The sequence below is a fragment of the Capsicum annuum genome, chromosome 9 (assembly GCF_002878395.1).
Source record: "Capsicum annuum cultivar UCD-10X-F1 chromosome 9, UCD10Xv1.1, whole genome shotgun sequence".
Taxonomy (NCBI): domain Eukaryota; kingdom Viridiplantae; phylum Streptophyta; class Magnoliopsida; order Solanales; family Solanaceae; genus Capsicum; species Capsicum annuum.
The window spans coordinates 211,337,809-211,353,382 of record NC_061119.1 but is presented as its reverse complement, the minus strand read 5'-3'; the positions used below and the strand labels follow the sequence as shown (position 1 = coordinate 211,353,382).

General features: G+C 33.1%; 1 protein-coding gene across 10 annotated transcripts; it reads left to right on the top strand.

Moving 5' to 3' along the window:
- Positions 1 to 3,365: 3,365 nt before the first annotated feature.
- LOC107841765 lies at positions 3,366 to 9,418 on the top strand. 10 transcript variants are annotated; one of them, XM_016685607.2, is made up of 4 exons: positions 3,370 to 3,503; positions 6,389 to 6,641; positions 7,955 to 9,033; positions 9,120 to 9,418. In XM_016685607.2, the coding sequence occupies exon 3, from the start codon at positions 7,975 to 7,977 to the stop codon at positions 8,980 to 8,982; it is 1,008 nt and encodes a 335-aa protein (XP_016541093.1). In that variant the 5' UTR covers positions 3,370 to 3,503; positions 6,389 to 6,641; positions 7,955 to 7,974; the 3' UTR covers positions 8,983 to 9,033; positions 9,120 to 9,418. The 10 variants fall into 10 exon arrangements, with proteins under 10 accessions (XP_016541091.1, XP_016541093.1, XP_047252467.1 ...); XM_047396511.1 differs by having other exon boundaries at positions 7,955 to 9,037; XM_016685606.2 differs by having other exon boundaries at positions 6,376 to 6,641.
- The last annotated feature ends 6,156 nt before the right edge of the window (positions 9,419 to 15,574 follow it).

Genomic DNA, 15,574 nt, shown 5'->3' with positions numbered 1-15,574 from the left:
AAAGCATGTTATATATGAAGTTTATACTATGTATATACCATATACACATATATATAAATATACAAAGTATAAAGAAATATAGTAAGCATATTTATATATTTATGGTATATGATATAATATACCATAAATATGCAAAGTATGTTTTACATAAAAAAAATTTATTCACACACTGTAAAATCTTTCATGTATAAGAAAATTAAAGAAATAAATTAGCGGTATCCTAAAATTTAATAACAACTCATCATTTCCTATTTTTTAGAAACGGAAAATAAAGGAAATAAATTAAATAAATTCCTAAAAAAATAAATTTGTTTGAAAGATAATATTTGTTACCTAAACAATACGAAGCAGTGATCTGTTAATATAACATCCATATTTAAAAATTTTAAATATGAGAAAACGACTATTAATGTAAATATTATATATGTCATAATTGAAATTCATTAAATATGGCCATGTATAGGTAATTATTTTTATAAAAGTGGCTAATTGTGTTCTTTTTCCGTTAGTCGGTAAATTTTAGTTGAGTGATTTTGATAGTTTGTAAAAGTTGGGACATAAAATCATATTTAAATTTTTTTTTTCAAAAGTAAAAAAAAAAAATCAAAAAAGATATGGTCAAACACAACTCCAACTCCAAAAAATTTTAGTTTTCATGGCCAAACGGCTACTTAATTAATAGTCTCGAATATGAGCCTTTCAAAAGAAAATAACCTCTAGAAAGAAATTCTATAATGCGTGAATTTGAATTCTATCGACCCCTGTGAATATCGAATATTGGGGGTAGAAAGCAAAAACAAAACAATTAAATGACATTAAAATTTGAGTTAGTTATTAATTAACACGATCATTGAATTAACAATTTTATCTTGAAACTTACTCAACTTTATTTTATTATAAAATAGAAAAGTCACTCAACTATTGACTTTTTACCTACAAAATCACTCAACTATTGTTATTTCATCTACTCTTTCGTCTGCTTTTACTTTTCTAATTTTGGCTTAACACATTATTAAGAAAAAATAATTACTGACATAATTAATTTATCACACTATCTCTATTAAATGATATTTTTTATTATGTTTTGAAATAAAATTGGATAAAATATAATTAATGCTAGGGATAAATAGAAAAATAAAATTATCTTTTTTAATATGGTAAAAATGACAAGCAAAAATAGAAATCTAATTTAAAAATAAGTGACAAGTAAAATCGAACGAATTTGAGTACAAAGTCACACAATCTATTCAAATGATATTTTCGAGAAATTAATTCTAATGGGACCATTAATGCGCGAAATAACATGAAATATCTCATGATTAAGCGTGAGATAAAATCTACAGGGAAAAGGCTCAAATATGCCACTGAACTATCAGAAATGACTCATTTATGCCATCCGTTAAAAGTTGGGCTTATTCATGCCATCGCTGTTACAAAATCGACCCATCCATGCCATTACTTTTTAATAGATGGTTTTTAAAAACAGCCTTACAACGTGGCAACTTATTAGAGGATCACGTCATTTTTAATTTTTTTTTTTTTGATCCATTAAAAAGAATCTACACAACTTTTTGATCCATTGAAAATTAGTTTGATCTATACTTTTAAAATTTGATTAATTTTTCATGAATATATTCTTAAAACATTCTTGTTCGATTCGTTTTTTTGTCATTTTTGATATATTAAGATTGTTTTCATATTTTACCTTTAATATTAATTATTTTTTTCTTCAAATTAATTTCAAATACAATAGTAAACATCATTTAATAAATATATTATAATAAAATAGTTATTTTAATTGACGAACGAGTAACTAAAAGGGAATGGAGAGAGTATACACTCCACGTTTTTATCACTTTATTATTACTTTGTTTAAAAAAAGATTCACGTTAACTAAACTTTTTGTCATTTTTCAGTTGAAACTGAAGAGATATATAAACATCAAATATTATTATTATATTATCAATAGTTAGCTTCTCATTTTGCCAACTCTACGTATACTATATATGTCGGTATATTGTCGCCTTCCTGTTTTTGCAATGATAAATGATGATGCATAAAGTGTTACATACAAATGTTGAATACTGATTAGGGGCGGCTCAACCCTTTAGAAGAAAAGGCGGCCGCCTAAGACCCCAAAATTTGAGGGGCCTATTTTTTTTAGTAATAATAAATTACAAATTTTAAGAAATATATTAAATACTACTTACAGAAAAAAAAATTATATAAAAAATAAAACGCAAAGCCTCCGTTTGATTTTTGCCTTAAGCCATAAATTTTCTTGAGCCGCTCCTGATGCTGATGATGTCATTCTATGCTTAATAAAAAAATAAAAGTTACTTATATTCAGCTGACAAAATTTCATGTATGCTAAAACATACTATATGCTTAATTAGAATAGCGTTTGGTTATAAATTTTAATAGTAGATTTAAAAAAAAAAGAAATTCTTTAAATATTTGTTTGACCATGAAAAATTAATCAAATTTTAAAAGTATAGATCAAATTAATTTTTAATGGATCAAAAAATTGGGTGGATTCTTTTTAATGGATCAAAAAAAGAAAATTATTTTTTTAAAAAATGATAATAAAAACTAAAATAAAAATGACGTGACCCTCTAATAAACTGTCACGTGACAAGGCTGTTTTTAAAAATCGGTTGTTAAAAAGTAATGGCATAGATGAGTCAGTTTTGTAACGGCGATGGCATAAATGAGCCTAACTTTTAACAAATGACATAAATGAGCCATTTCTGATAATTCAATAGCATATTTAAGCCTTTTCCCAAATCTATACCATGTTATGTAAACAAAAGAAACTTATCTTGGAACAAATTTATGCAATCTACCAAAATATAGTATGAATCTTTATCTTAAACTTAATACCTCACTTTATCACATCCAACTTATGGTTATTTTAACCTGCCTTTCAATTAGGATGAAATGTTTCAGAAATCTATCTATTGGTCAAAAAATTATAATCTCGAAACTATAATTCAGGATAGTTTTTTCGGTATACCACACCGTCATAGTTTTTTCGGTATACCACACCGTCCCTTGAAAATTTAAGTAATCGTTTGATCGTGAGAATTCTTTTATTTTTCTTTTTTTAAATTATTTTATTTTATGAAGAAAGTAAAAATAGTCGTGTTTGACTATAAAATTATTTTAGTTTAAAATAAATCATTTTTGAAAAAATAAAAATTTGTAGCCAAATACAACACAATTCTAATTCCGAAAAATTATTATTTTTGCCATAAGTATTATGCCATAAAACGTTCATTTGAACGAACATTACTTTGCCACGTCATCATCCACCTCATCAAGCCCCTACATTTTACTATAAATACTCCTTTTACCCCTATAAATTTCCAGTCTTTTCCTTCTCATCCAGGAGTCAAGAAGCCAGCTGCTTCGCAAAGCTCAGCTGCAGCCTTTTCAAAAAACTCACTAGGGTTTCTCCCAAAAACGACTGAATTTGATAGCAGTTGTTCAGATCGGTTTCTGTAAGGTCCTGTTTATCGAATTACTTAATTGTACCTCCAGTTGTTGTATTTGATCTGTTCATTTATACCGTTTAAACTGCTTTTTGTTGTTTAAACTGTGATATTTGAGGTGGGGTTTGTTTATTTTTAGGATTTGTTCAGTTAATTGAAACACCCTTATTACCTTTTGAGTTGGTTTTTGTTTTTTGATCTGTATGTTTGTGTTTTTTCTGATAAAAAATTTGTTTGGGTTTTGAGGTCAAAATCAGGCTTAAATAAGAGTTAGAAAGGGAGAAGTTCTTGTTTTTAGATGTGGGTTTTGGTAGGTTTAGTTTTTTTTTGCGAAATTTGATTTGGATTTTGTGTTTATGTATCGTGTCGAACTGCTTTTTGATTGTGTCTTTGTTGTTTGAATTGTAATCCTTGAGGTGGGTTTTGGTCGGTTTAGTTTTTTTTTTTTTTTTTCAAAAATTGATTTGGGTTTTGTGGTTGAAGTGAAAATTAGGCATTTTTAAAGTCGGTAAGCTGGAGAAGTGTTTGCTTTTTGATGTTAGGTCTTGTTGTTTTAAGGATTTATTCAGTTCATGTATAGCAGGTAAACTGCTTTTTTATTGTATCTTTGTTGTTTGAACTGCTATTTTTTATGTGGGTTATTGTCGGTTTAGTGATTTTTCTGCAAAAATTTGATTTGGGTTTTTGTTTGAGGTCAAAATTAGGCTTTTTTTTTTTAATTGGGGAACTCGAAGAAATTAGGATTTATTCAGTTAATTGGATTTATGTGTGGGTTTCTGTTAGCTTCTGGTAAGTCATTTATGAAAGATTAGCCTAGTTGTGTTATCAAAATGATGTCTTGTTTGATCTGTCCATTTTGTTTATTTTACGCCTTAAGCTGCTTTGATTGTCTCATCGTTTAAAACATGATCTTTGATGTGGGTTTTGGTTGTTTAAGTGTTTGTTTGCGAAATTTGGTTTGGGTTTTGTGTTTGACGGAAAAATAAGGCCTTTAAGGTTAATGGGATTTGTGTTCTATATTAGAAATCAAAATTATAGTTTTATGGAAGATTATCGTCAGTTTATATAGCCTTAAACTGCTTTATGCTTTCTGATTGTGTCTTTGTTGTTTGAACTGCGATTGTTGATGTGGGTATCGGTTTGTTTAGTGTTCTTTCGTAAAATTAGGCCTTTTTTAGTTGGTGAACGGGTGAAGTGCTTGATTTTAGATGTGGGTTTCTGTCATTTTTAGGATTTGTTCAGTTAATTGGATTTGTTTTTTTTTGTTTTTTGTATAAGAAGTCAAAATTAAGCCTTTTTAGATGCGAGGTTTGGTTGTCTATTCAGTTTAATAGCCTTAAACTGCTGCTTGATTGTATATTCGTTTTTTGAAATGCTATATTTGATGTGAGGTTATGTTGGTGTATTGTTTTTTTTTTTTTTTTAAGAAAAAGTTGATTTGGGTCTTGTGTTTGATGTCAAAGTTAAGCATTTTTCAATCGGAGAAATGGAGAAATTCTTGATTTAAGATGTGAGGTTTGGTTGTTTTTAGGATTTAGTCAGTTAATTGGATTTTCGTTTGTATTAGTTCAGTTTATGTATAGTGTTAAAGTGCTTCCCGATTGTATATTTGTTGTTTGAACTGCAATCTTTGATGTGTGTTTTGGTCATCGTAGTGTTTTTCACAAAATTTGATCTGGGTTTTATGTTTTACATCAAAATGAGGCCTTTTTAATTGGTAACCGGAGAAGTTCTTAATTTTAGATGTTGTTTTCTGGTGTTCTAGTGTTTTATCGCAAATTTTGATCTGGGTTTTATCTTTAACATTAAAATAGGCTTTTTTCAATCGGAGAACTGATGGGAGGTTTGGTTGTTTTTAGGATTTGTTCAGTTAATTGTATTTGTAATCTGTATTAGAAGTATTAAGTTAGGCTTTTTTAATAGGAGAACTGGAGAAGTGCTTCATTTTAGGTTTGAGGTTTTTTTTTTTTTGACAATTTATTATGTTAATTGTATTCTTTTGCATTAGAAGTCAAAATTTGGCTTTCAAGTCAGATGAGTGTTTGAGTTTATTCATAAAATTGGAACTGGGTTTGGTGTCTGAAGTCAAATTAGGGCTTATATTCAATTGGAGATTGTATGAGTTTATGTTTGAGGCCGAAGTAGGGACCCTTTTTTTTGGACGAAGTGCTTAAGCTAATGTTTCAAGCTGAAATATTTTTGAGAAATCCAGAGATTGTTGGAGTTAGGAAGTGGAGTGCTAATAGATTGTTGATTGTGTTTCTTTTCATCTGATATTTGCTTATAGTCTCTGGGTATTAAGTTGATGAAGGGACACATGATATAATTGAAATTCTTAAAGATAAGAATCACATTTTTAATGATTGGTTCTGATCTATGAATGAAGGGGAGCCTTAGAGTAACTAGGAAAGTTACTGCCATGTGACCAGGGGGTCATGGATTTGAGCCGTGGAAACAGCCTCTTGCTGAAATGCAGGGTAAGGTTGCATACAATAGACCCCTTTGGTCCGGCCCTTCCCCGACTCCGCACATAGTGGGAGCGTAGTGCGCTAGACTGTCCCTTGGTTCTGATCTGCGAATGTCTGTTGGTATGTGGTGGTTTCCTGGTGGATAAATCTTGTTGGTTTGATTTGCGTTTACTTTATATCTGTGAACCTGTTGGTGGATTGGTGAGTTGGTACAGGAGATTGGTTTTAGAATAGTAACTTGGCAACTTCAGGTTGTATTTTGACAGAAGTAACATAACAAGTTTTGAATTCTTTAATTGGATGTTTTGACGAAGAAGAAATAAACTTGTCGAGTGCAAATCAATAATCTCCGTCAAAATTTTCTCAAATGGATCTGTATCAGTATGAAAAGATGGATGATTTAGAATTTTCAGTTGGGTTTTGCAGCCTCAATATGTTGTGGAGCTTCGGATTTTGCTTATGGTGTGTCACATGTGAGGATGGTGCTCCCTTTGGTTTGGGCTGATGCTTGTAAAAACATATCAGTGCTTATTATGCCCCAAAGTTGAGTGGAAAACCGAAGTTCTGTTTTGGTTGCATGGATGTGGGGACTTAGTATCTACTGAAGATGCTTGCAGATGTTACGATCTATTTTTTGTGCATCCTAAGCTAATATGATCTGAAAATTTTGTCATAATAGGTGAGTGCTCACCCTATTTAGTCCTATTCATTACTTGAAGTGAATATATATTGGGTGTATAATATCTCTTCTGTGGGTATTGTAGTTGAAGATTCAATCGGTTTATTTAGATTATAGGTTCAACTTGGTTGTTTATTGGACTTGGATATATTCAGAAGGAAACGAATTTATTTGGCTAATCAAGCCTTTTGATCTTGACAGTGCTGGCTTCTCTTGTTCTTTTTGTTTTCCATGTTTTCCAAACTTAAGAGTTTGATTTTTGATTTCCGTGGCAATGTACACAATGATGATATCGAGATATTCATGTAGTGTCGAATACTAATGATGTGCAGTCTGCGGTGTCAGTGTATTCATTTTGGGAACTGCAGTCTACAAGGTTCAGTTCCTTCATAAACAGGATTAAACAGGATTAGGATTGATCACGTCAGATAGAAGATGCAAGTAGCACATATAGAGGATAAACGAGGGAGGATCGCAGAATGGTTTGGTCATACCCTATATAGACAAAATGTGATTTGGTTCATATGTGTGACAATGAGATGATTGGGGATGTTCTGAAAAGTGACGCGGTAGACCTAAACATACAGATCGGAAACACATGATCACTGAATGAAGACTTAATTAAGAATGGAACATATGCTGTAGGAAAATGATAGGCAATACCTATTAGTTGTGTCTTAGGTTTAGCTGTTGTTGTACTTACATTAGATCTGGTGCTTCCTAGTTCTCTGAATTTTTTTTCCTTGTGTGGCTGGAGATTGTATCTCAGCATTGCAAAATCAGATTGCTCTTATAAAAGCGTATGAAAAACTGTTTACCTGTATTGGGGTGAAATGGATCCAAATAAGGACCTAATACATGGCAGATTTCATGCTTAGCTGATTGTTGATTGTTAAATCTTTTTCATCGTTTTTTAGAAGTTGGTGATTATACTGTTTTAGCTTTTTATGAGAAGTTTCGGGTCTGGCTTAGTCTCTGTATTTGTAATACTTTAGCTGTTCAACCTTCTATATCTGAACTGATTCTCAGTTTTAGAAAAGAGCTGGCTGTGATGTATCTTTAATTCCTGATTTATTCGTGAGGTGTATGTAAAACTGATCAGATGATGTTAGCCTAAAAATGTTACTGAGGTCTGAATGACCATTTTAGCCATTTGTCTGGGGTACGTAATGTTGCACTTTTTTTTAATTTATTTATTTCAACTCTTATAGCTTTTCATATACATGTTAATTCATATATTGGTCTTTCGGGGAGGCTTCTACATGAATTCTTATTTTCAGCGCTGCTTACATCATTTTTTTGTCATTTGACAGTTGGTTTATAGAAACTAAACATGCCTAAGGAGAGAAGAGATAGATCTGTTTCTTTTGATAGGAGCAGAGCTTCTCCTTACTCTTGTAGCTCGAGTCACTCAAGGCAATCGTTGTCCAAAAACCCTTTGGAAAACGAGGAAAATGTGAAGGACTGGGAAGATGCCCGATGCCCTGTGTGTATGGAACATCCCCATAATGCTGTTCTCCTTTTGTGTGCCTCTCATGAGAATGGCTGTCGTCCTTTTATGTGTGACACAAGTTATAGGCATTCAAATTGTTTCGATCAATTCAAAAAGTCATTTGAAGCAGCTTCAGCATCAACAACACAACAAGTGGAGATCCCAACTTCAGCTTCTATTGCGCAATCTACCGTGACAATATCCGAAGCTCTGTCTGAACTGCCAGGGGAAAGAACTGAAAGCGGTTCTATATCCCTAGGTGCCTTGGCTTGCGAGAACCATGAAATAAAGAAGATGCTATGCCCTCTCTGTCGTGGCCAGATAAATGATTGGATTGTTGTAGACTCTGCCCGTCGTCACATGAATGCGAAATTAAGAAGCTGCTCTAGCGAGACATGCGAGTTCAGTGGCACATATTCAGATCTGCGTAAGCATGCTAGGCAGGAACATCCTCTTGTACGCCCTACAGAAGCTGATCCAGAGCGGCAGCGCAGTTGGAGGCGGCTGGAACGGCAGAGAGATTTAGGAGATTTGCTCAGTACATTGCAGTCATCTGTTGTTTCAGAGGAGGGTAGTGAAACCACCAGTTTAACCCTTGATGAGGGTGGTTTGCTGACTGTTTTTCTCTTTGTTCGGATTCTCCAACCTAGGAGTAATTCTCGTAGCAGTAGCTGGTCAGGTTCTGCAAGAACCCGAGCTCAGGCAACTGGTAGGCGACGACCTTCGAGAAGACTTTGGGGCGAGACCTATGAAGGGGAAATTGATACTAGAGAGGATGAAAATGATGACTCTGATGGAGGGTCGGGTCCTCGGAGGCGCCTGCGTCGACAACCAACACCAGAAAATTAATTCTGGCCGCAAACATGTGTTTGCCTGCTATTCTTCTCGAATATTATCGCTGTAGGTACTACGAAGAGCATATTCTTCTACCGTTGTAATTCATTTCTCTTGTTGTATTCCTTTTTATTCGGGTTGATCACTTTCAGGTGGAGGTGGTGCAAGGAACATCGTGGTCTGGAGGTGGTGCAAGGAACATCTTGGTCCAAAATTTGTCGTGCTGATGAAGCTGGGCAATCGATTCTTGGATACAAGATTCGGAGGAAAGGAAATGGAGGATTTTGTTCGCATATTAGTATAATATAAGTTCGTGTACATGTTGGAAAGCAATTTGCTACTTCTGCTACTAGTCTTATGAATAAGCTCAATACTGCAATTAAGATGTTGTGTTTCATTATTCAGCTTTGGCTACAGCAGCATGAAAGGAATGTTCAATTTGTTTTTATAAGCTGTTCATTTCCCTTCTCTGCGAATATACCTCCTCGGTTATCAATATTGTGTTTCAACCGAAAGGCACCATATCCATCGGTAAGTTCACTCTGCAGATTCTTGCGTGAGCTGCGTTACTTAAGACTGACCCCTGCTGCTCATTCGAGAGCCTCGAACATTATGTTGTATATGTTGGGTGTGCTGCAGCCATATTACCATTGTTTTCTCGATTTACGATGCATCTCGTTTGGACTACTCACGGTCACCATTCTTGATGCGAGCACGGATAGCTCAAATCGAGCTACACCTATAACTGACGGTCGCCATTCTTGAAATGAGCACGGATAGCTCAAGTCGAGCTATATCTATAACATTTTTAATACGAGCATAGATTAGCTCAAATCGAGCTACGCCTATAAATCATGGTTACTATTCTTGATAGGAGCACGGATAGCACAAATCGAGCTACACCAATACCCTGGACGAGCATGGATAGCTCAAATCGAGCTACACCTATACCCTGGACGAGCACGGCTAGCTCAAATCGAGCTACACCTATACCCTGGGCTACACAGGACTTGTTCATGCATACTCATGCATAGGAGGACTTGGAGGGCTTCAATTACCTAAAATGAAAGCCTACACGATGAGAAGGGTCAAACCGAGTGAAGAAAACATGGAGAGCATCATTCTATTCTGCCTAGATTGGCAGCGACTCTCCAACTCATTCGGCAATGCCATCAGTGCCCGGCGATGCAAGGCGGCTTGGGCTATGGACGGCACTATTAGGCAATGGAAGGGCACTTTGACGAAGCAACTAAAGCACTTGGGCGATCATAAACATACTTGCCTTAGTGCATTTAGAAGCTTTTGATGATTTGAGAATTAACAATACTCTTCTAGAGTGTAGTTAAGGGTGGATTTTAGGAGTACTGTAGCTTAATCAAGTAGTTCATAGTTAAACTTATTGAGTGACTAGGGTGGATTTTCGAAATTGCTCGTGTTACTTCTTCTTCGCTTAATCGATTATTGAGTTACTCCTTTTTTGGATTCAATTAGGTTTCGTGTATTCAATTGAGTTCTCTTATCCCTTGGTTCAATTGTGGAATCAGTTGAGCCTTTCATTCTTCTATTATCATCCCTATTTCTTAGCTATATTCCTGTCTTCTTCTTGTAGAATTTGAAAGAATGTTTTGAAGATCTAGTTAGTGATTTTATTGAGTAAATATATGCTGTGCAAAAACCGAACCGATCGATAAATCAAACCAATAAAAATGTTATTAGTTTATTGTTATCATGTTATTGGGTTAACGATTTTTTAATGATTTTATGAAAAAAATTATTGGGTTATTGGTTCGGTTTGATTTTTCCTTATTGGGTTATTGGGTAAACCGATAACCCAATAAGAATATATAAACTCATATATTTTTCTTAATTTCTCTTTAATCTCTACAAATTAACAAACCTATTATTTCAATTATAAAAACTCTTAATTTCTCTTAACAACATTTAATTCAAACTTGAAAATTCTTGTAAATTAAAATAAATTATGTAGAATTTTTGTTTGCAACTAAGATTGGATTTTTTTTTATGTTAGTTACTACTATTTCTATTTTATGAGATTTTCTTATCGGTTAAACCGAAAATCGAATCGTTAAGAACTAAAAATCGATAAACCGATAAAAAATATCTTATTGATTTGGTTATTGGTTTAGCATATTTAAAAAACAAAACCCGATAAATCGAACCGATAATATGTAAAATCGAACCGACCCGACCGATGCACACCCCTAGCTGTAGATGCGCATAAGTTATAGGAAAATTTTTTTAAAATAACAACTTAAATTACAAACTTTACTAAATAAAGCAACGATTTCCTCCTCTTTCAACGTCTTCTTTTATGCTGCTGTTTCAACCCCTTTTTTGCTCTGATTCAAACTTTTAAATTAAAGGTAATATTTTCTCCTAAAATCATATTCAATATCTTATTATCAATTTCACCTGACATTCATCTTTCTAGAAAGAAAAATCATTTGCCTTGTCACACTCCTTTTTCTAACCAAAAATTAAGTTCGAAAGGGTTTTTATTATTAAGTTACAAAAAAAAAATAAGTTGTTCCGAAAAGGATTTAACAATCAAAACTCAGAGTCGCAACTTGACATAAATCTGGTGTGCCAAGTCACCTTTGAAAATTCCTTTTTAAAATGATTTTTGACTCTTGTAAACTGATCCACGAACAGAGATTCCGGTTAAGAAATTCTGTTGACCGAGGGTAAGGTGTTAGACACCCCTCGATCTCGTGGTTCGACCACGGTCGCTTCGTGAAATATATTAGCTAGTAGACACTATGAAATGTATTAACCAACAAAACACATAGAACAAGCAAACAAACAAATCAAACAAAATTCAAAACAAAGATAATGTCCAGTCCGAATTATACAGTCCCAAAAATTAAAAAATACGAAAATGTAAATTCTATTCTAAATTAGTCCTAGACTAAGCTCCACCTGACGCCTCGGACCTTGATCACGATCATCTTCCACCAACATGATACGTAGGAGCATTCCTCGGTGAATAAATACAAACGACCTTGGGGCATTCCCCGACTAAATGAGTACAATTAACCAACATCATTCAACAAACATTTCAAACATTCACAATTTCAACAATCCCTAAGTTTGCCTACCCCTATCATTTGCCTTTTCAGTTTTGACCTAAAACATGATACTATTGAGTCCGATTAACGTTCATTTCAGGTCAAATAAACAATAATCAAACTAATCAAAATTCACCAATTTTATCAAATTTTTAATTCTCATCCCCAAATTCATTTTCAACCACATGATTAATCAATTTCGATAAAGAATCAGCCAATCGATATCAACAATCATTCACGGTGATCCAAATATATCAAAATCAGTAAAACAAAATCCACACGTTATGAATTTAACACCCAAAATATCAAACAATTAGAAATTAATCGAGACTGAGATGAAGAATGGACCTTAATAGCTCTTTTTTAATTAAAATTGCTTTTTTCGACTAAACCATGACCAAAATTCAGAACCGAACCTCAACATCGAATCTCAAACCGACGGCTTCGACCTCAATATCCGTTTTGTCTCGGACCCAGTTGTTTTTCTAAGCGTTTTGGTGGGTGCTGGGTTTGACTGGTCGTTGTTGTTTTCGATTAGAACTGACAAGAAACGGACTTGTTCTTATTTTTCCACAGCGATGAGCCATTTTCCGGCAGATTTCACCGAAAATTGGAATGGAAGGTCGGCCGAATCGGGTTTTAGTGAAGCTGCCGAAGTTGGTTCATCGGCGTGTTACGATGGGTGAATTCCAGACCGTTTGGTTGCTGTTTTTGGGGTTATTTCCGATGTGTTTTGTGGTGGTTTGGCCGGCTGGTATCGATTTCCGACAAATGGGTTTGTTCGCTGGTGTTTTTGATCGATAAAAATCAATGATTTCGGTGATTTTCGTCAGAAAATGAACTCGACCCCTCACTGTTCTATCGTTTTTCCACTGCCTCAGTGTTTTTTTTCAATTAATTTTCCTCCCCCTCATGTTCATCACTCTTCGTATCTTCACTGTGTATCCATAATTATGGATATAGTGAGGTCTTTGTGAATATCTGTGTGAGTATATGCCAATTCCAGTGAGTGAGAATTGTATGTATGAAAGAAGGGAAAATGGAGAATTATGGTTGTGTGCGTGTATTCCCTGTTTCTAGTATGTGAGTGAATATGTATATAGTGTGTTGTGTGCTTGTTCACTGTGAGTGGTGAATTTTTTTTTTGTCCCCCAAAAGAAAACGTGACTTAGGGGGTATAGGATAGTGGTGTAGGTAGGAGGTGGGGTAGGGTGGTTAGAATGAGGAAAAAAAAATTAAGGTGAGATGTCAAAAATGATTGAGACTTTGTTAGATTTGTTATTATGTGAAAATTATCACATGATGGCGTGGTAAGATGGGGTAAAATGGTAAAAAAATAATTTTAGAGGGATAAAATTATGTATCTACATTCTCTATAGAATACTCCAATCAAAATCTCTTTCATACCACTGGATTCCATGAATTCAAACCAAAATTCTCAATCCATTCCTTCCAAACTATCAAATAGCGACGAAAACGATATAGAAATGAATATCTCACGTGCGTCAAAAGATAGCTTCAAAGACAAGCTTCTACTCAACAAAAAAAAATTCTGAAATTAAAATAGATTTCTCCAATAATATTTTATTGCGCGAAGTAAAAAATCAATTGGAACCCCCAACAGAAGATAATATGGTGACCAATAGATTTAAAGTCATTCATCTTTTCGGGGAAAAAAAAATTTAGCTACACTCACCTTGAAAATACTCTCTAATCATCAAGTTACTGAGGAGAAAAATTGTGCATCATTATCTCAAAACAAAAATTCAAGATCTATGGAGATCTTTAGAGCAATTTCTTGTATTTCTTGTTCTCTGTTTTTGTTGTTATATGTATCTCTTATTTTTTAAATTTTAGTGAAATAGGCATATCAAAGATACATGCTAGTAAATTTAAAGATATATATGGTATACGAGTTTTTTTGGTATGTATCTCACATTATTTTTTATTTTGATTCAAATATTTATACCAAAGATACATATTCTGTAAAACAACAAATACAGTTTAAGCTTTTTGTATATCTGATTTTGTGTTATTGTGGATTTATGTATCTCTTGTTATTTCAGATTTGGGTAATTTCAGACAGAGATACATATTTACACATACATAATACTTTTTTCTATATCTTGTATCTATTGTTATCTGTTTAAGTTTTATACGGTATGAGGGGTATGTTATATGTATCTCGCATTATTTTTTTTGAATTCAATTATTTAACCCTCGTACGTTATGTCGTTAATCCAAACATTGGAATGACGTAACAATACTGAAATATTCATTGCAATTACTTCAAACAAAATCAAGAAAAAATAATAAAAAAGTTGTAGGAATCATTTATAACTGGAAACGAAATATGAAAGAAATTTTATTTAAAAATGTGAAATAACAAATAAATTACCTATTTTCGTGAAATTTTATTCAATTTTTACCATTATTAGTTAGGTTAATTGCTAAATTAAAGAAACTTTAACCGTTACAACCCTTACATTATGCAATTTAAATATTAAATGTATCTATAGGATGTATCTCACGTTAGTTATATGTATCTTCAATGGTAATATGTTAAAAAATTAAGATGTATTGTGTCGTACAGAAAAAATTAACGAGAGATACATATATGTACTATCGTGCACAATATGTATCTTTAACACTACTAATATGTATATTTGGTATGCTTATATCACTAAAACAAAAACATCAAGAGATACATATATATACACAACTCGAATCAGAGATACAATATAAGAAAAAATGTATCTAGATCTTGGCCTACTAAAAATAACAAAAACAGAATTATGTAAAACAACAAGCAATTTTACGTTAAATGATAATTGAATAAGTAAGAGACAAATAAGTACTTTTAAAATGTTAAACGGGATACAAACCTTATTTTGTCAGATCTTTAGCATAGAAATTGAAAGAATGCTCGATGACATACCATGCCATAACTAAAATAAGAGTATACTTGTCCTTGTAGATTTGTCAACCTTAACTTCACTATTTTTACATTCTATAATGATCTTGTTCCCCTTAATATAAAACAACGTCAACGGAGCAGAACAATTAGAATTATAACTAATTAATTTTGCAACATCTTCACTCGAATTATTCAAACACATTACTGCACCAGCTTTCCCATCAAACAACATCTCACTATCAGCTTTATCTATTGTAGTGATGATAAGTGGATACATCCCAAAACCAGCCTCACTTTTCTTAATTTCAGTATAAAGTTTCACATCCATCTCATTACGAATCAATAACGGTGCGGCATTACCATCAACTATGTAACGAGCCTTAATTTTTTTTTTTTCTGTTTTCGTCAATTTTCAATTCTACAACAATGAACTGAAATCAATTTATCATACGCTACATGTTCACTAACGACGGTTCCATCACTCTTATAACCCTCATACTTTATATCGTTAATTCAAACGCCGGAATGACGTAATGACACTGAAATATTCATTGCAATTACATCAAAAAAAATCAAGAAAACAAAAAAAAAGCTGTATGAA